The following is a 20,313-nucleotide window of genomic DNA, read 5'->3' on the forward strand; positions in this document are numbered from 1 at the left end:
CGAACAACAATGGGGACAGCGGACAATCCTGCCTCGTGCCACTACGTATTTGAAATTGCTCTGATGGGAAGCCCTGATGTCGCACCCTTGCCGTCGGCCCTTCGTACAGTGCCAGAATGACTCCCATGAGGCGGCCTTCAAAGCCAAATACTTTCAGCGTCTCTCTCAAATAGGGCCAGTCGATCCTATCAAAGATTTTTTCCGCATCCAGACAATACCATCGACGGAATATTTTGTTTTTGGGCCAAATCAACCAAATCTATTATTCGTCTGGTATTGTCCGCTGCTTGCCTTCCTCCGATGAACCCAACCTGATCTGGATGAATACACCTGGGGAGGACGCTACCCACTCTGTTAGCTATGAGTTTGGAGAAAATTTTTATGTCGGTATTGATCAGAGAAATGGGCCGGTAGCTCTTACAGTCTGCCGGGTACTTTCCAGGTTTATGAATCAGGGAGATAGACGCCTGAAGCATCTGTGCGGGGAATGAGGCCTCTAACATGACCGAGTTGAATAGTTTTAACAGATATGGGGCTAGAATTTTCAGATATTTTTTATAATATAAGTTTGAGAAGCCATCTGGACCTGGTGCCTTGGCTGGTTTGAGTGACCTTTTAACCTCCGCTAGTTCTTCTAAAGAGAAGTCTTTTTGTAACGCCTCCCTCTCCTCCCTGCTCAATGTTGGCAGTTTTGCCTCTTTTAAGAATTCTCTTAAATTGTCCCTCGTTTTTTGATTGTGTACGACCTTACCTCCATCGTACGTAGAGCGATTCATAGTAGGATTTGAATTCCTCCACAATCCACTTAGGATTCGAGGTAAGATCCCCCCTGCATGCGAATAGATTGGATATGGTAATTTGGCGTCTTATTCCTAAATTTGTTGGCAAGAAGGGTATCCGGCTTGTTCGCCTTTTCGAAAAACCTACATTTAGTCCAGCTCATCTCCTTCTCGGCCTGGGAGGATAATAATAGGTTGAGTTGATGTTTGGTGTCTAATAATTCTTTCAGGATATCATCCTGTTTGAGGGTTTTATGGAGTGCAGTGAGGGATGCCAATTTCTCCTGCAGCTCCTTAATCTTGCGCTCTTGCTCTCTTTTGCATCTTGCAGCTAGACACATCAGAGTTCCCCTGAGGGTAGCCTTATGGGCCTCCCACAACGTGGAGTGTGATGACATACTACCCTCGTTCTCCGTAAAATAATCCTTGATCCTCTCTCCTATCTCCCTCTCAATGGCCGGGATTTTTAGTAAAAGCTCATTAAGCCTCCAGTTTGCTCCTGGTTTGTCTAGTAAATTTAAAGTGCACCGCAGCTCTATCGCGTTTGTGGTCTGACCACGAAATATCGTGTATCCCTGTATGGGAGACCACTGGGACCATTCTATAGGATACAAGAAAGTAATCTATCCGGCTGTATCGGTTGTGTGGATGGGAGAAAAAAGTAAAGTCTTTAACTCTTTGATGTTGCTCTCTCCAAATATCTACCAGTTGGCAGTCACGTAGGCCTTTGATAATGTTTAGTATGTCCTGTCTGAGGGGAAGGTTAGATACAGTGCACCTATCTAAGTCTGGGTTTAGCAACCTATTGAGGTCCCCGGCTACTATCGTATTTCCCTTTGCTTCGTTATGTAACTTCCGAAAAAAGAGGGGAAAAAACTCTGGTGCCAGTTCACACGGTGCGTATATTGACGCTAAAGTGAGTGGCTGGCCCTGTATGGACTCTACGAGGATTAAGAATCGCCCTTCTTTGTCTGAAAGTTTCTTATCTATTTGGAACGTGATTCTATTGTGTATTGCTATAGCTACTCCTCTCTTCTTCTCACTAGCTGACGCAATGTACACTGTTTTAAAGTCCGTATCTAGGAATTTGGGGTAACTGACAGTGGAGAAGTGGGTCTCCTGAAGAAAAATAATGTCTATGTTGTGTCTTTTGTAATCTTTAAGGGCCAACTTACGTTTAGCTGGGCTATTGAAGCCTTTGACATTGTGTGATATGCACCTGATTTCTCTACTCATCATGACTTGTTCGTACTCCCTTTCTACCGATGTGTTCTACGGAAGCGATGACCTTCCTATGTGATGCCTTTTCCGAGTCTCCATCCTTTCGACCACCTGCTTCGCTCTCCCGGGGTGGGGTGTGGAGGGGTATGACACAAGAGGGAAATCCAAAAGGGAAAACATAACATGAATACATAAACATGTACAACAGAAACAACTTGTTGTCGGCAACAGGGCCTGCCCGCCCTGCAGCCAAGTCCAGCACCTTTGGGGTGAAGTCTATCGTGGCGGTGATTCTCCCCCGCCGCATTTCTCCCATCCCACGACCCTCATTTTGCCCCCAAAGGACTTTACCGGTGTCTAGGGGAACCCTCCTCCCGAGACCCATCCGGAGGCTCATGCCAACTCCGGAGTATGTGTCTCCACCCCGTCTCCGGCCCCGCTCTCCAACTGAACCCACAAAACTTACTGAACTTAAGTCGCCTTCGCCTTCCCTCTGCAATTTCCAAAGCAGCTTGCTGCCTCCTATTCCATGTTACAATACTGTTACCATCCCTCCGCCTCTCTTCTTTATCTAGTTGTGTGTTATATCTGTGCTCTGCCTACCTCTGCTCGTCTGCCTTCTACAGTCTCCTTGGAGACCTTCGTTTTTTTTGAATTGGCTATCTCGCTACCCTCCAAGCGAACTGGTGCTTTTCCCTCACTGACACATCTCCGCCCCATCTCTGTAACTCCCTTCCTGTTCTGTATAGCCCCCTCGCCTCCTCCCCCCCGGCCCATAACTCTTTCCCACTTAGTATCCACCCTCTGCTCTCTCCTTCTCCTCTTCTTCCCCTCTATCATATTTGTCCTCTGGTTTGCACGTCCTCCCACCTTACCTCCTTATATACAACTCCTCTAGCTGCTCCCCGGCTACTTGGGCTTTCCCCTACTAAACTGTTACCTTCCCTCCCTCCCTTTTCCTTTCTCCGTTTTCCCTCCTTCTCCCGCCTCTCTCCTCGACCCACAAAGTCCTGGCTTGCGGCGCTTCTTCCGCAGCCCTCTGGGGTCCTTCCATCCCCGCACGTCGCTTTCTGACGTAGGTCTGGGGGTCTGCATCCGATCCTGCCCCCTCCAAGATGGCACTACTCTGCCCGCCCCCCGGGCTATGATGGACTTCCGGTTTCTGGCGGCCGCCATTTTGGATCTGCTTTTGCTGCGAGGAGGTGAGCGCGCGCTCTCTTCCCACCCTTACAGCTCTTCCGGGTTCTGCGTCTCAAGCTGGTTCCGGGGGGATTCCATCGCTTCCTCCATTTTCCTTTCTCACTCAAGGTGAGGAACAACGGTAAGTTCTGGCATCTTTTGGGACAGGAACCTCAGACATTTCGCCATATCTGTGGAATTTTCAGGGACTCTTTGTGGGCAGCACAGCAACTTTTTCCTTCCTCTAGGGCTTCAGGAATTGATCTGTATACTGTTCTTCCAGGTCCATAATCACACCAGGCGAGGCAACTTTTAAACTTTAAAACTTTTATTAACTTTGTGACAGTCAACTACGACCCGATCGGCCGTTCACTTCTTGCCCCCTTTTGCCTTGGATGAACCTGCGCCTCCGGTCCATTCAGGCTCCAATGCTTCTTCTGCCTCTTCCTCCCTGGCTGGGGGTCCCTTAAGGCCAAGTTTGGCCATAAAAGCCGGCCCCTCCACTGGGTCTCTCATTGTGATGGGAATCCCGTTCCTCACCACCATCAAGCCGAACGGGAAGATCCACCTGTACTGGATGTTCTGGTCCCTTAGGACCTTTGTGAAGGGGAACAGGTTGCGGCGCCTGGCTAATGTGGCTGGCGACAGGTCCTGAAATATCAGCATTCTGCTGCCTTCAAACTCCACCATTGGTAGGGCCCTCGTTTGGCGTAGTACTGCCTCTTTGGTGGTGTAGTAGTGCAGCCGGACTATGATGTCCCTGGGCTGCTCAGTCTGCATCGGTCGGGAATGGAGCGCTCTGTGGCATCTGTCCATGGCCAGTGCCTCTTTAGTGCTGTCGGGAAGCAGGGATTCCAGCCATCTTGCGGTAAATTCCTCACAGTCTCCTACTTCCTTTGAGACCCCCCTGTTCCATATATTGTTCCTTCTTTCGCGGTTTTCTGCGTCCTCTTGGCGTTCCTTTAGTTAATCGATTTGTCGCTGTAGCTCCCCCGACCTTTTCTCCGATTTATTCACCAACTTTATCGTTTGGTCCACTTTATTTTCCAGGTCATCCATTCTTGCCCCCAGCTTGCTGACTTCTCTCTTTACCTCCTTTATTTCGGCCTGTAAGAGGGACTTTAGATCGTTATATAGCCTCTCGAAGTCGCATCTCCGAACAGGCAATAAGGCTTGATTTTTAGCCCCCTCATAATCTCCCTCCTGCTCAGTGTCGGAGCTGGGATTTGAAACGGGCGCCATTTCCTCTGCCGCACTGCCCGCTCCTGCACTGCCAAAGTAGCTTCTCACATCCGATAGTTTCTGCTTCTTTTGACCTGTCGGCTTTTTCGGAGCCATCTCTGCAGGTTTATTAATTGTTTTATGACTGATTGAGGCAAAATCTCTGAGTTTGTGGGTGTTTTTTACACTATTTTCATAAAGCGTGGCACGGAGCTAGCTGATCAGACAACCACACTCGCAGCCTTCGCGCATGCGCCCCCATTTACACCTTTTAACAGGATCATGCATTGAGCAAAACGAGTTAATGAAATAAATTGGAAATGTATTCACAGGAAAAGGCAAACACACAATGTTACACAAACAACAGCAAAAAGACACACTTACTTGGGAATTGGGGTTGAAAAACTATACTTTCCTAGGTGTAGGGGCTTATCAATTCCAAGCTTACCCAAAAAAGCCTTGGAACTAAAATCAACCTGCAGTTCCAAATGCCACAGCTCCCCTCTCTCTCCAAAGGGCTGGATTTCACTTGGTGCTTAGAATCTTAGAAAACTTTGAGAGACCTTGGAGAACACTGAAAAACACCAATTCTCTAATGGGCGCAAGGGGTTATAATATCTCTGACTTTCATTAAAAAAATACTATAGCCCAATCCAAAGCGTGAGAAATTTCTCTGCCACCAATCAGAGACAAACTGGTAGACACAACAGGGTTACCTGGAAATCTGAATGAACCAAGGGGCATGGGCAATTTGGCACCTCTGGCCCTGGTTCCCTCAATGCCACCCACGGTGACAGGCTCCTGCCAGTCAGGTGGGATCAATGGAAACGCAAAGGGCATCCATTGATCTCAGGATGTGGATACTTGAATCCTACTCTCGTGTCCAAATGTTTTTTACACCTTGGACATCCTCTGGGGCTTCCATCTCTGTGCACAAGCATATGTTTTAAAACACACTGTTCCATAAAATATACACTTTAAAAATATCCTAAGTATTTTGGTTATGGGAAATAGAATAAGAAGCTGCACGTTATTTCTTACTAGCCATATTCCCCACACTCTATACAATAAACTTAGGACTGGACTTTTAAAAGTCCCCTCACAACCTTGTAGACGATTGGACCTATACGGGTTCTGGGTGAACTGGGCATTTACTGGGTATCCCCATTAACCTAGGACCCCTTGGCTGTTTAAGGGACACATCACACCCCTATGCCCCATTTACCTTTCTGGGCTTCTTTATTGTCACATAATTACAGGTAATGCTTTTACAACAGTTGGGTCCAAGAGCTGACACTCTTGAACCCCAAAACATGGATCAGAGGTAACCAAACAGGCTTAACCTTTATTAGTGAGCCTGGCTACTGTACCTCTTCACTGTCACAGCTATTCCTCCCTTTGAGTTTTTTCTTAATACCAGAGGAATAACATATTGTAGTACTTCAAATACACCACGACTGTGAAGAGATATTCGAAATTCCACAAAATGTGAGCATGTTTTGTCCTTTGAAGACTTTATTTCTGACTTACAACTACATCAGTTACCTTAAATCAAGTAATCAGTAATGAAACTATCCATCTGTAGCCACCAAGACTGAGGCTTTAAATAAATACTGTAATATATGAGTGCATGCACAATTTTTTTTACACATATTTGTTCGATGAGAAGGATAATTTTGTGTGGCTGGAGCTTTTCTTATACCTTTATTTAATTTACTATATGCTGGCTGGGTAATGTTTTGGTTATGTTTTATTTTTTATTTTTTTTATAAACTTGTTCTTTCTTTGATTTTTCTGTGAAAAGTGGGGGTTGGGATACAGAACGAAAAGAGGGTATTGTGTTACTTTTAGTTTACATACATTTGTATACATACATATGTAACACATTTAATGGAGTAGACATTAACGACATCACTTAAGACAGCGCATAAAATAACTAATACAAAAAATCAACTAATAAGACTGGAAGAGGAGAAAGGAAAATACATTTTTTTTAAATTGCATTTAGAATATTTCCCCACATTTTAGGAGATACAGTAGGAGATACATATTAAAAGTCATACCTTTGTGGAATACGGAATACCCTCTGGGTTCGCCGCGGTGTTTTATACGGGTTCAGAACACGTTATATACTGAGACTACTTCAAGAGTTATACTTTTTTCATTTGTGGGTTTTTACGACTTTCCTATTTTGTTTTTCTTAAAATTTGGAGAGTTCCCCTAGTAAGATATCTATTTCCTATATAATTTCTCCATGGTTCCCATACTTTTAAGAATTTTTGAACTGTATCGTTTTGTATCCCTGTCAGTTTTTCCATGAGACAGACCCTCTCGCTTTTACTGCATCTAGGGCTTGTTGATGTTTCTGTTTCGAAACTTTAGCTATTTCATATCTGGCGGCTGAATATATGTGTGAGTAGCTTATTTTCGTTTCTTTACATATTTTCAATTGGTCTGAATAGCAAAGCATTCCAGGGATCTAAGGGGAAGGCAAACCAGAGAATTACCTGTGCCATATCATGTGTGGCCTTCCATAGCTTTGTAACCTTTGGACACATCCACCATACATGTACAAACGATCCCTGCTGACCACATCCTTTTGAGCGAAGGGGTGACATGTTTCTAAAAAATGTGGATAATCTTAGTGGGGTATAATACTTGTGTATACTTTATGAGGTGCTGAATAAAAAGAAAAATATTTTTTCTGCAGATTCATTTCTCTCCATGCATCCCCCAAATCAAATTAGATAAGTCCTTCATTTAACGCTTTTCTCTCCCCACTTCTAGATGCCAGTGTTGTTTAAAGCAAGTTTAGAACTATCCTGTTTTTCATTTAAGGCTATATTGAAGTCTCCTGCAAAGATTAAACGACCTAAATATTTTTTTTACCTATTAATCGGAATAATTTTGTAAAGAATGTTCTCTTGGTTTCATTTGGTGCGTAGGCTTTGACCAGAGTTATTTGTGTATTTTCTATGTCCCCCGTGAGTATTAGGTACCGCCCCTCAGAGTCCCTTCTTATCTTATCTACTGTAAATGGAGAATTCCTTGCTAATAGTAAGGCCACCCCTCTTTTTTTTTCTTTTGCAGATGATGTGAATACATGGGGGTAGTGTTTGTCCCAGAATGAGGTCTAGAGATAGCAGTGAAATGTGTTTCCTGCAGGAATATTATGTCCCCTGATAACCTTTTATATTCTGCCATTGCTATTTTTCTTTTTACCAAATTATTCAGTACCTTAGTGTTGTGTGATATTAATTTCAGTGTCATTTTTAGTTACCTGTTTTTGGAGTCATCTTCTCTTGTGTGTTTGTTCTCTGTCTTTCCTTGAGCAGCGACTCGGAGGGCATTCTTACACGTATTGTTGCAATGAAAACACTTAGACAATACAGAAAAAACAACATATAGGAAATAATCCAGGTGACTAACATAGCCTGGATTAGTTTGTTCACTTTTTGTGAACCTTTGTCCTCGGCGATCGCGCAGTAGCGCTAATCTCACACTCATATCTGAGTGTGTAAGGACCGTTCAGTGGTCTCAGGCAGCAGGTCCACCTAAAAAAATCAACTTTTAATTTTTAACATTTCTAGCATCTTTTTTTCTTTCTTTTTCAATACAGTATATAAAGCACTGTGATCAACTCTAAATTGAACAAACACAATTCAACAAACAAAACCATACATATAAAGTAAGTCGCCCGGCATCGCGTCCTGGCGGAGGTGTCCCCCCTAGACGAGTAAGAGGATTTCGACCGGGCGGGACCTGTGGAGAAGAGCCCACAGCCTACCTGCCGTGCGGAGAGAAGTTTCAGCCCGATCACGTTCATCCCTGAGGCTGTGGAGGTTCCGGCCTAGAAGCTCCTTGACTCCAGATAATGCCGGTGCTGTTTGTATGCTGCCTGCGTAACTGACGGATGTCCCCTACCTTGTTGTGGGTGAGCCGCCTCATTCCTACTTTGTTGCAGATTCAGTTGCGGCCCACCTGGATGAGGCGCCGGGTATGGTCTTGTCTGTTGTGTTGCGGGGTGACGAACTTTCGGTTTCACCGGATGTGATATCATTGCCGCCGCCGGACTTGTGCCTGCCTGGTGGTCTCGCGAGACTGTCCATGGCCAATGACGTTGACAAGATGGCGTCCAAGGAATCAGTGGAGCCTGCTACACCACCGCTTAAGTCAGCAGCAGTGCGTGCATGTCAGCGTTCCCCAAGCTCTGACTGCTACCTGGCTTCAGGTATGGGAAGGGGTCATCGTGCCTCTGAATCCCTGCTGTTGTCACGGCCCAGAGGCAAAGGAAAGCCCTTGTCTACTGGACAGATGATGGACTTGCTAAAGCCCCAGCCACAGGCCCTACCAGTTAATGTCCCATTTCGTGCTACCCCAGTGCAGGACATTGTGAACTTTGCCCAGGCCCATTCTGCCCCTGTCACTGCTCCATCCTCGACCAGTAGTTCCCAGAGCGTGAAGTACATAGACCCTGCTGTTACACCATTTGTACTAACCACGTTCCCTGATACAAATGTGGGGAATTGGTCATGTGGGGATGGGAGCTCTGAGGAGTCTAAGGGAGAAATTCCAGTGTCTAGCTGTGTTAGAGACCCGGGAGCAGAGGATCGTACCATTCTTTTAGGAGGTCCTCGGGATCTGAGTCCCAAGTGTCAAATGTATCTGTGTCGTCCTCACTCTCTACTCCCTCCAGTGCCATTGTACCTGTATGTGGCAGACCTGCTAGTGTAGGATCTGGGTCATTGTCTCAGGAAATCCGTAAATGGTGGGACCCCATGTTTCAGGGTTATGCCACTGAAATAAAGTACACCAGGTTTGTGCTAGTTAGTGGCCTAATAGTTGACCATTGGTGGGAAGAAGGTGCCTTTTCTCCAGAAGAGTCAGCGGAGGCTCTCCGTAAGAGAGAAGGAGAAATTAATTTGGGTGTAAACATACCTAAGGGCCCCTCTATACTGTACCAAAAGGTGAACCCTAATGATCCAGGATTCTGGGTACTACCCGGCCAGGGAGCTGGTCGAAAGGTTCTGAAGTTAAGCAGGGCTGACCGAGCCATGAGAAATAAGTACCGGCAGTCCCACGGTTATAATTTCCCTTATATCCAGGAGCCTATAATGCAGGAGATAGAGGATCACCGGCTTGAGTGGCTCAAACTAGCGGTCACTGATCTTCAAGCCAGGACCAGTTATGTGGAATTCGTAGCTGAATCCAATATTTGCTCCATAATGAGGGAATGGCTCATAGGGACGTGTATATATATATATATATATATATATATATATATATATATATATATATATATATATATATATATGCAAATATAGCTGTATGCTCATCTGCATGTCTTAGGCAGGTCTGCAACCCCGCCTTTCCCCATTATCACCCAGCATACAGCACTTCCACTGCAGCAAGGGATTCTGGGAAATGACATGCAAATGAGCACACAGTGTCACTTTTTGCCTCAATAACCATTTTTAACATGGTTCCCTATAGGCTTAAGCTTGCTGCATGGTCACAGCTTTGAGCACAGCCAGGGTTAAGGTGCATACCCAGAAAACCACCCACAGACAGCTGTTTCGACCTTGATGGGTCTCATCAGTGTGGGGTTGATTTTACTGGGAACTCACTGACTGACACACACTCACTGACTGACACACACTTCCCCCCTCAGTCAGCTCAGCTGCCAAACACACGGGGGGGGCACGGAGCTGTGAACAGGGGGGGGGAACGGAGCTGTGAACGGTGGGGAGGGGGGAAACAAAGCATTGAATGGGGGGGGGGATCGGAGCTGTGAACAGTGGGGGGAGGTGGGCGCAGCTCTGAACAGCTGTGAAGAGGGGGGGAAGGGAGATGAGAGGGAGGATGGGGGAGCCAGAACATTACATCACGGGCAACGCCGGGTATACAGTATCAGCTAGTAAATAAATAAAATATGCAATAGGACTCTCATATTCTTACCTCTGGACATCATTTAAGATTAAGTGCCTATAGTGTAGCACTATATCTAGACCGCATGCTGAGGTATCAACTCAAATAATGTGAAAAAGAGATGCACATTTGGGAAATGGATGCACAGCATTCATCACCGTCTTTACCCCCTTCATAGATGGGCATCTGAACAAGTACTATTTGAAGGAAACCACAGACGAAAAGGGCAGTACTGACTCCTCTTGCTCTGAGCTACCTGAAGATCTGCAACAGCTGAGTGAAAGCAGAAAGTGTGGCAAAAAGGCCTTGACAATTCATGTCAGACTTTAACTCCCTGGTAGGAAACTACTGTGGGATTTGAAAGTTTGTACAGTGTAAATCATTGTTGGTCCAATAAAAGTCATAATAGAATACATCCCTAATTACATGTTTGCCTCATAAGTTTTTTGCAACTACGCTTTATTTGGCTTGCGGGGTGCACTTCAATTAGGAGTGTTCTACTGGCAGCCTGTTTAGCATAGAAAGCAAAAGACCGAAACATGTTTTTGGAGATAATGAGAAAAATAATGATACAGTATAAATCAAATGTGAGAAACTGATAAATGAAAACTATAGCAGAGCACATCAATAATGAGATTATGTACTGTAGAGTTGTCTGTAATGGAGGCTCCACTATTGCAAATTAGAAGGGAAATGTACGAATATTACCATACATGCTCAATGCTGATGTGCAAATAAATGCTAAAATATTAAAGCAGCTGACTGTCATACGGGAAACATTATATAGCCATGCATAATAATGGTATATTGCTTTCCTCTCTGTTGGCAGTAAGTCCTGGTAAGAACAGGTATGCCAGCAGTAGTTATAGAGGTTTTCCCTCATCCAATGGTGAGGTGCCCTATGTATGGAGGGGAGTGGCTGTATGCTCTGAGTCCCTGGATAGTGACATCAGGGATGCGACGGCCTCCTGAAGTATATAAGGCACAACACAGTTAGTTACAGTGTTGTTCTAGTGGAAGTCGTGTGTTCTAGCAGTGTTCCAGCAGTTGGGGAAAGCTGTTAGGAAGTTGTATGGCCTGCATAAGGGATTGTGGGAACACTTTGTGACCCTAGTGAAGTAACTAGCGGTCCAGGTTGACCAATCAGCCTGTCTAAGCCACTCTGTGTCCAGGGACCTGGCACAGAGTGGGTCTCCCTAGGAGAAGGGAGAACTCCACTTCAATTCAGGAGGGCGTACCTGGCGAAGGGACAGCACGGAGAGATGTGCGGCTAGAGTCTGCAGCTGCATGTGGCAGTCTGCTACATCACCGTCTACAATAAAGATGACCTTGTTAAAGATACCCCCACTGTGTGAGTGTGAAATTACTCGCAAGTGGATGGCACCACCAAGAAGGAGTTCCTCACCAGGACCATCTCCCTGCGGAAGCATAGACCCTGATGAGGTGGAGGCGCTGCACATGATGTAAGTTGAACTCGCACCCACTACCTCAGCTACCTGTTCAGTTGAAAATCCCCTACTAACATCAAGCGGGAGACTCAGGAGTTCTGTTGCCTACAGGTGCACCACCAAACACACACGTAATGGGAGTTGGTTATTAAAGTACCCGGGCCAATGTGAGATTGGGGGGGGGAAACCCATTACATTATAAAGCACATAATGGTTATGACACATACCATAGTTACTGTAGTAAAATGTTTTAAATACAATGAATAGATTACCTGTAGATTAAATATAACAATTAAATATACAATCTCAGTCTCTTGGTAAAATAACTACAACTAGGACAATTTGTTTACCTTGTTTTTTCAGATAGGTCGACAAAACTTTGCAAAGCAACTTATTGCAGGCTCAGTGAAGGAATCAACAGAGCGCCACATGAGAAGAAGTCATTTTTCCCCAAAAAAATCTTTACTGCCAAAGCTCTGGGAGGAAAGGAGTTAATGCAAATTGACCACAAGCTTCAATGGCAAGTTGGTGTCAGCAGTGAAATATAATGCTAGAATTAGAACTGTAATAATATAGGTGTTCTTAAATTCATAATTTCAATATGTTTCATTAAAGACATGTAAGGTTACTCTTGTAACTTCTTCAATGCTGGTAGTGTAGAGAATTCAAATCTTTTTTAAACTGGGCCCTCACAAAACCTTTTTGCCTTTGGGTCCTCCCCTCTTGTATTGGTGCACAAAGGAAGATGGCCAAGGTTTGGGCCCCCCAAAATTCTCATAATTCCACATAGTGGAAAATAGTAACTGGTTATGAATGCAGGCCTACAGGTCCACTTTTTGTATCAACATGTGTGCATGCTCAACCTTTCATCGAGTCCCACATGCAAGTCTTCTGAGCCCTCTAAGGGAGCCACCCCCACCACATTGGGAAACAGTGTAGTAGCGTCCACAACACACTTCAGTGCACTAAATGGATTAAAGGTTGTTTGCTACAGTATGCATGGAAGCTATTTCCTTAGCTTTTATGCCGCATGTTGTCCCAAAGGCTCTGGTATTATTTGCAGAAATTGAAAAGTAAATGTAATTAAAATACAGCTGCCTGATTTCTATATCCTTTAAGTCTCAAAATATACAGCAAATGCAACACAGTAATATTAAGTAGAAAGGTTCTCAGATATATATTTGTACCACAGTATAATCTAAATCAATAGATGTCACGAATCCCTTACCCTCCTCCACCAGTAATGTAATTGTATCCTCCAGAGCCTAATCCATAACCATAACGTTCTCCTAGAAAGACTGGCTCCTTTGGATCATAGCAGCTGAGGAGCTTCTGCAATCTTGAGATGCTGCAACAGGAATATAAAATTGAATTAACAATAATTCACTGTAATAGAACAAAATACATGAAGTTTTTAATCACCATAAAAGTGCTCATTTTGTAACAACACCCGGCCCCCCACACACATACAAATATATATGCTATCTTATCCATGTAGACCAATTTGAATTTCTACATCACAAATGCATATTAAATTACATATCTGACATTTATAATAATGTTTTGTGCTACAAAAATGTTAAAAGTGTATATATATATATAAATAAAATCATGCTTAATGGTCTAAGCTGATCTATTGTACAGCAGCAGTGTAGCTTGCACAAACGGAGCCGGTGTCAGGGGTGAGCAAAAGAGACGATGGCCTCAGGCGGCATTTTCTGTGCCTACTTTCGTTCCTGGTATAGTACCAGGAACTATAGTATAGTACCAGGAACGAAAGGAGGCACAGAAAATACGGCTGATGGGATGGCTTGATGGCGGTGCCATCGGTGCCTCTGTAAACTCCAGCATCTCCTCCTGCAATCACGTCATCGTGTTGCCTTTATAACGCAACACCATATGTCATCACAGAACACCACCTAGCAGGAGGAGATGCTGGCTGGACAAGGTAAGAGGCTTGACACTCTTCCGCTGAACCGAGCCCTGTGAAAATCCCAGCCAGCCCTGTAATTGCTATGGAGTGATCTAGTCGGGGTCCCTCATGGGTCCCAACTCATTTCTGACTCTCTGCCTCCTTCCATGTGACGTAACCCGGTCACATCTGTGGCTACAAGGCTACACACCAAGGCTACAAACTGGCACAATTTTGTTTGCCCTTGGGGATGACGGGGGACGACAGCTTTCTGCGCTTGCCTCAGGTGTCGAACTCCCTTTCGTGTGATATCAGTGTGTGCTGAACAGGAGTTTGCTTAGTGAACACCCATTTTTCCTCCGTTCTTATCAACACTCTAACAATCCCGAGGCGGTCTACAGTTTCACAAAACAACAAAACTTTGTAAACTCTCGCTCAACCTAAATCTAACAGATGGGTACACTAAGAGAATAAATAGATATCAAGAAAACACTCATGAGGGGATCCCTTCTTGCAAGCGCTGAAACCTGAAGGTCAAATATATCTATTTTCTTTTTAATCTAGGAATCGCTCTGAAGCATGTAGGAGCATTCAAAAACGAGAAAGAGGGAGGGAAAAAAAACATTCAGTGCTACACTTGGAGTGTTCAACCCAATAATCTATATTGTTTAAAAAGCTATGCATTTTATTGTACACATTATAAAAACACACACTTATATCAAGGGTGTTGGTAATTGTTCGTAGTAGTGAGGAACAAGGGTAGACATATAATTTATCTCTAAATATACTCTCATCAAATTACTATTACATGAGTAGATAAATCATCATCTCTTGAATAAACAATGTTGTTCATTAGGGTAGTAATTGCCTTATGTTTTTCATTTTGTGTCTTTTTTATTTGCTTCCCCAATTTCCAACGTTACCAATCCTTGGTAGTGAAAAAGGATAATTTCTAAAAAAAATATTTGCTATTGATAAAAGAATGATAACACAGAATATGAAACAGTCTTAAAAGTCACTCCAGCCCAGAAGAGTCAGTAAAAACAGCTGCCCGGATCTACTAGATTATGTTGCAGTATTGTAAATATAATCTGTGGATACACCAGGGATAATCCCAACTATAAATCTCTACATTTAATAACTAAAGGGTTATTGGAATCGGTAATCGCAATTCATTGCTCATTACTCTAGACATTCTAGCATGTGTATGAAACCACATCTTATTCAAAATATACCAACCACGCAATTTTTGAGAATAAGATGAAATTGCCGACATCAATAACCTTAAAAAAACAAGCCTTATTGATGGAAGAAAGATTCCTGGAACGAGGCTGTAGTAAGAACTGAATAAAGAAGGCATATAAATTAGCTAAAGTAACTCCATGATGTAAACTTCTGCATAATAAGGATAACCAAGTGTCTGAACAAAAGGTTATACAATTTGCGGGCACATGCAATGGTCAACGGAACAAAATGAATACCATTCACGAAAAATTGTCAAATATTGTTAAAGAATGAGGACATAAAGCAAGTCTTAAAACCCACTCCCATTATGGCAAGCAGACGTTCGAGGAATATTAAGGACATGCTTGTACATACTGTAGCCACTAGATGGAACCAAAAAAGACAACATGGCTCACTAAGAGAACTCAAGGGTCTTATCGCTGCGAAAAATGTAAATCTTGCAATTATTTGTCCCCTTTCCGGATTGGAATAACACTAGACAATATAAGATTTTCAACTTTATTAATTGTATGACCACTGGGGTGAACTATAGGGTAACCTGCGCATGCAGCAAAAGATATGTTGGCAAGACCTGTCATCAACTCAGAAGGAATATTTTGGAACATGTGGGCTCAATAAGAAACAACTTAGAAACCCCATTAGCCAGACATGTCAATGAGGCATAGAGGGAATGCACAAGCACTCCAATTGTTCGGCATAGATCATATACAGTATCCGTGGGACCACGTAAGGCGACAGTGATAAAAAGTTCTTACAGAAGCAATGAAGATGGATTAACAGCCAGCAGATGCCAAGCCAGAAAGGTCTAAATTTAGGTTTTCTCTTTTCCTCCTTCCTGTAAGCATAAGATCATTACGTTTGGATTTATAGGGGACAAATCCTATTTTATACTCTCACACTTTCATGTACTGGTCATACAACACGAAAAATAATACTTTTTGCAGGCATCGCCCCCTTCAGGTCTTTTTTTTCTATGAGTCAGTTTTATGTATATGTAACATACAGTATATTGTGAAAAAGTGATATAGATGCGCGAACAACTTAAAAGAAAGCGTAAAATAATATTAATAAATAAAGTGATATATAGTGAAGATAATAATCTTAACACCCAGCTCAAACCCTCTGGTGCGACCTGTTTCACGGGTTCCAAGGTTAAGGCAATTTCTCAAACAATCCAGGGGGAGCACATAGGGAAAAGAAAACAGAAAACACACAAATAAGTGCAGATGTATGGGAAATCAATTAATAAAATATGTGATGGTTTCTTGGCTCGTATGTCTTGTCTACTCACAGGATCTTAGTGAATAAAAAGCAGTTTGCAATTTGGGCTGCTACCCATATGGAGTGGTGTGGTCACGATCCCCCTCAAAGGCTCCGTCAACGATGGTATATGTGTAGGGTGAGAGAGAGAACTACATAGTGCGATCAGACTGATATAAATTCCTTTATGTAAAAAACAGGGTATAAAAATGCGCACTTACAATGTGCCAATATAAAATAAGCATGTATCACACAAATGGTGAAATTAGAGGTTCGCCGTACTGCTCACCACCTCCCTTAGGTTCAGCTGGCTTCCACTGCTCGATATCCGGAGTCAGAGCTTCCCTCCTTGCGCCCGTCGGACAATGTGACGTCACGGCTGCAGGGCTGGTGGGCTACGGATCGCCTCCAAGATCAAAATAGGTCCACTCAATGCGTTTCGCCCAGCTAGCAGGAACTGTTATCGGCTTCGTCAGGAGTGTGTGTAATGGTATACAGGTAACACTTATATACTTTTTTACATATTCAATTAACTAATTAGTCCATTAAACATTTAAATATGCTAATCAGCTCTAGTAGCATTGGGATATACATAGATACACAAAATAAGACATCTAACATAATTAAGGAGATGTCAATTAATATATATCTGTAACACATAGAGAGAGACATATAATATTCTAAGCAGGGCATTACTGCTGCGGCAGCTTTTATTCTAACAAATCACCGTTTTTTCCCTGGCTTTTTCCTGGAATGCGACGCCTGGCGCATGCCGCGTTCATTTTGCATTCCCATCCACGGGTCATGCGCGGCTGACGCGCGGTTGATGCGTTTATTGAGAATGGTTCGGATTTAATAGGTAGCAATTCTTCGCGTGTCCGCCAGATGGCAGAAATTCATGAATTGTAATGCGCATGCGCTTCAGTAATGCGTCGACTTGCAGGTGTTTTGTTTAAAAAAGATACCACAGTGTGCTATTGTAACTTGGCCTTGAGACTGAAGGAAGAGGTTGCAAAAATGTATCAATTTAGGCTTTTCATATTAAAGAAAGACAAAGACCAGTTTCGGTTAAAGTATTCTCCAGAGACCCGCCTGGCATGAGTGTTGAAGTGCAGCCCGCTTTACAAAAACCCGACAGAAGTTACGGATTAAAAACACAATGACTAACTTCAGAAAATGAATGACTCTGTGGAGGTGTCTGTAGAATGACTCTGTGGAGAGGGGGGGTTGGATGACTCATGCGCAGTAAGCAGCTAGCTCCCATCTCAAAGAGGCTTAGAGTACACGCAGGCGCAGTGAGGCGATTGACACTTGGCTAGGGACGGATTAAAAACACAATGACTAACTTCAGAAAATGAATGACTCTGTGGAGGTGTCTGTCTAAAATAGTTTGTGTGTGCGTGGGGGAGGGATGAAGGATTAGTTGTGCTGCAGTTCAAAGAAAGTACATACTGTAGAGTACAGTACAGTAATTTCAAAAGGCAGTTCATCATAATAATTTGATCAATAAACCCCCAAATACAACCCCCAAATACAGTATGTACAAAGCACACTAATCAAACACACATGGTCGCAGTCAAAAGCTACTGTACAGCACAGATTGAATATCGTTACACAGTAAGATGGTTTTTGCAGGCTTGTAAAGAAAGAAATTTTTTTTTACCATAAAACTTTTTAAATTTTAAATTTCTTTTTGGTCACTCACTCAGGCAAGCAAGCAGTGGGGGGCGAAGTTACAAGCACATGCGCAGTAAATTACTGCTGTCAAGCAGGAATGTGATTCAAACCAGACAAACATTCAAAGGAATGGTGTGGGAGAGATGTAATGTGTGTTATGAAATTAAGTTAAAAACCAATTTATTGGGAGAGATCCTCAATTAAAATATACGGTCCTCAATACATAAATCCTATGTTAGCGGCGAATTAAAAATAAGGTGGAGGAAGAGTAGACCAAAAAGGGGTATGTATCCCAAATAAATTCTAGGCTACTGTAGCCCTATTCCCTCTAACAGGGCAGGTAAGTATATGCAATGATACAGTATATGGTTGCTAAATGTTAGATACAGTGTGTAGCACTGACATGTGAAAGGAGATACAATATTGCCAAAAGGGTTACTCAAACAATGTCAGTAGCGAGGGTTCCCTTTACACTGTTACAGTACTGTACACGCCTATGCATTTCAACAATTTTCAAATGAGACATACCGTACAGCAGCACAGCACTGCATGTATACTTTAAATATGCAAATTTACAATTATTGCGTTCCCATCCACGGGTCATGCGCGGCTGACGCGCGGTTGATGCGTTTATTGAGAATGGTTCGGATTTAATAGGTAGCAATTCTTCGCGTGTCCGCCAGATGGCAGAAATTCATGAATTGTAATGCGCATGCGCTTCAGTAATGTGTCGACTTGCAGGTGTTTTGTTTAAAAAAGATACCACAGTGTGCTATTGTAACTTGGCCTTGAGACTGAAGGAAGAGGTTGCAAAAATGTATCAATTTAGGCTTTTCATATTAAAGAAAGACAAAGACCAGTTTCGGTTAAAGTATTCTCCAGAGACCCGCCTGGCATGAGTGTTGAAGTGCAGCCCGCTTTACAAAAACCCGACAGAAGTTACGGATTAAAAACACAATGACTAACTTCAGAAAATGAATGACTCTGTGGAGGTGTCTGTAGAATGACTCTGTGGAGAGGGGGGGTTGGATGACTCATGCGCAGTAAGCAGCTAGCTCCCATCTCAAAGAGGCTTAGAGTACACGCAGGCGCAGTGAGGCGATTGACACTTGGCTAGGGACGGATTAAAAACACAATGACTAACTTCAGAAAATGAATGACTCTGTGGAGGTGTCTGTCTAAAATAGTTTGTGTGTGCGTGGGGGAGGGATGAAGGATTAGTTGTGCTGCAGTTCAAAGAAAGTACATACTGTAGAGTACAGTACAGTAATTTCAAAAGGCAGTTCATCATAATAATTTGATCAATAAACCCCCAAATACAACCCCCAAATACAGTATGTACAAAGCACACTAATCAAACACACATGGTCGCAGTCAAAAGCTACTGTACAGCACAGATTGAATATCGTTACACAGTAAGATGGTTTTTGCAGGCTTGTAAAGAAAGAAAATTTTTTTTTACCATAAAACTTTTTAAATTTTAAATTTCTTTTTGGTCACTCACTCAGGCAAGCAAGCAGTGGTGGGCGAAGTTACAAGCACATGCGCAGTAAATTACTGCTGTCAAGCAGGAATGTGATTCAAACCAGACAAACATTCAAAGGAATGGTGTGGGAGAGATGTAATGTGTGTTATGAAATTAAGTTAAAAACCAATTTATTGGGAGAGATCCTCAATTAAAATATACGGTCCTCAATACATAAATCCTATGTTAGCGGCGAATTAAAAATAAGGTGGAGGAAGAGTAGACCAAAAAGGGGTATGTATCCCAAATAAATTCTAGGCTACTGTAGCCCTATTCCCTCTAACAGGGCAGGTAAGTATATGAATTGATACAGTATATGGTTGCTAAATGTTAGATACAGTGTGTAGCACTGACATGTGAAAGGAGATACAATATTGCCAAAAGGGTTACTCAAACAATGTCAGTAGCGAGGGTTCCCTTTACACTGTTACAGTACTGTACACGCCTATGCATTTCAACAATTTTCAAATGAGACATACCGTACAGCAGCACAGCACTGCATGTATACTTTAAATATGCAAATTTACAATTACTGCGCGCGCACGCACAGACTGTGTACTGACGTAGGTTGAAACCCCGAAGGTATTAGACTTCAAAGACAACAGCTCGCAAACGCCCCGTTGAGTTTTTACATGGCATTGCAGTATTGCAGACAGCGAGAATAAAATTCTAATATCACGGGCGCGAAAAATAACGCAGTTCACTCCGGGCGAAAACGACACAAAACCGCACATAACCGGGATAATCTGAAATTCGCGGATCTAGCCGAGTTAGAATAAAGGTTGTCGCCACTGTACATACAACACATCAGGGAAAATGTGGTAATAGATGATATTAATAGTACAGTACAATCCCTTATATGGGGAGTAAGATTTATGAAATGTCATTAATCAATTGTTTAAGATCGGACATAGAATC

General features: G+C 43.1%; 1 protein-coding gene across 1 annotated transcript in view; it reads right to left on the reverse strand.

Moving 5' to 3' along the window:
* The window catches only part of B3GLCT (beta 3-glucosyltransferase), a 417,163-nt gene that overhangs the window by 10,628 nt on the left and 386,222 nt on the right, over positions 1-20,313 (reverse strand). Inside the window, exon 13 of the mRNA XM_075592151.1 lies at positions 13,005-13,124. Coding sequence (XP_075448266.1) covers positions 13,005-13,124 — 120 coding nt within the window. The remainder of the gene's footprint in view (positions 1-13,004; positions 13,125-20,313) is intronic.

This window comes from Ascaphus truei, chromosome 3 (genome assembly GCF_040206685.1).
Source record: "Ascaphus truei isolate aAscTru1 chromosome 3, aAscTru1.hap1, whole genome shotgun sequence".
Classification (NCBI taxonomy): Eukaryota; Metazoa; Chordata; class Amphibia; order Anura; family Ascaphidae; genus Ascaphus; species Ascaphus truei.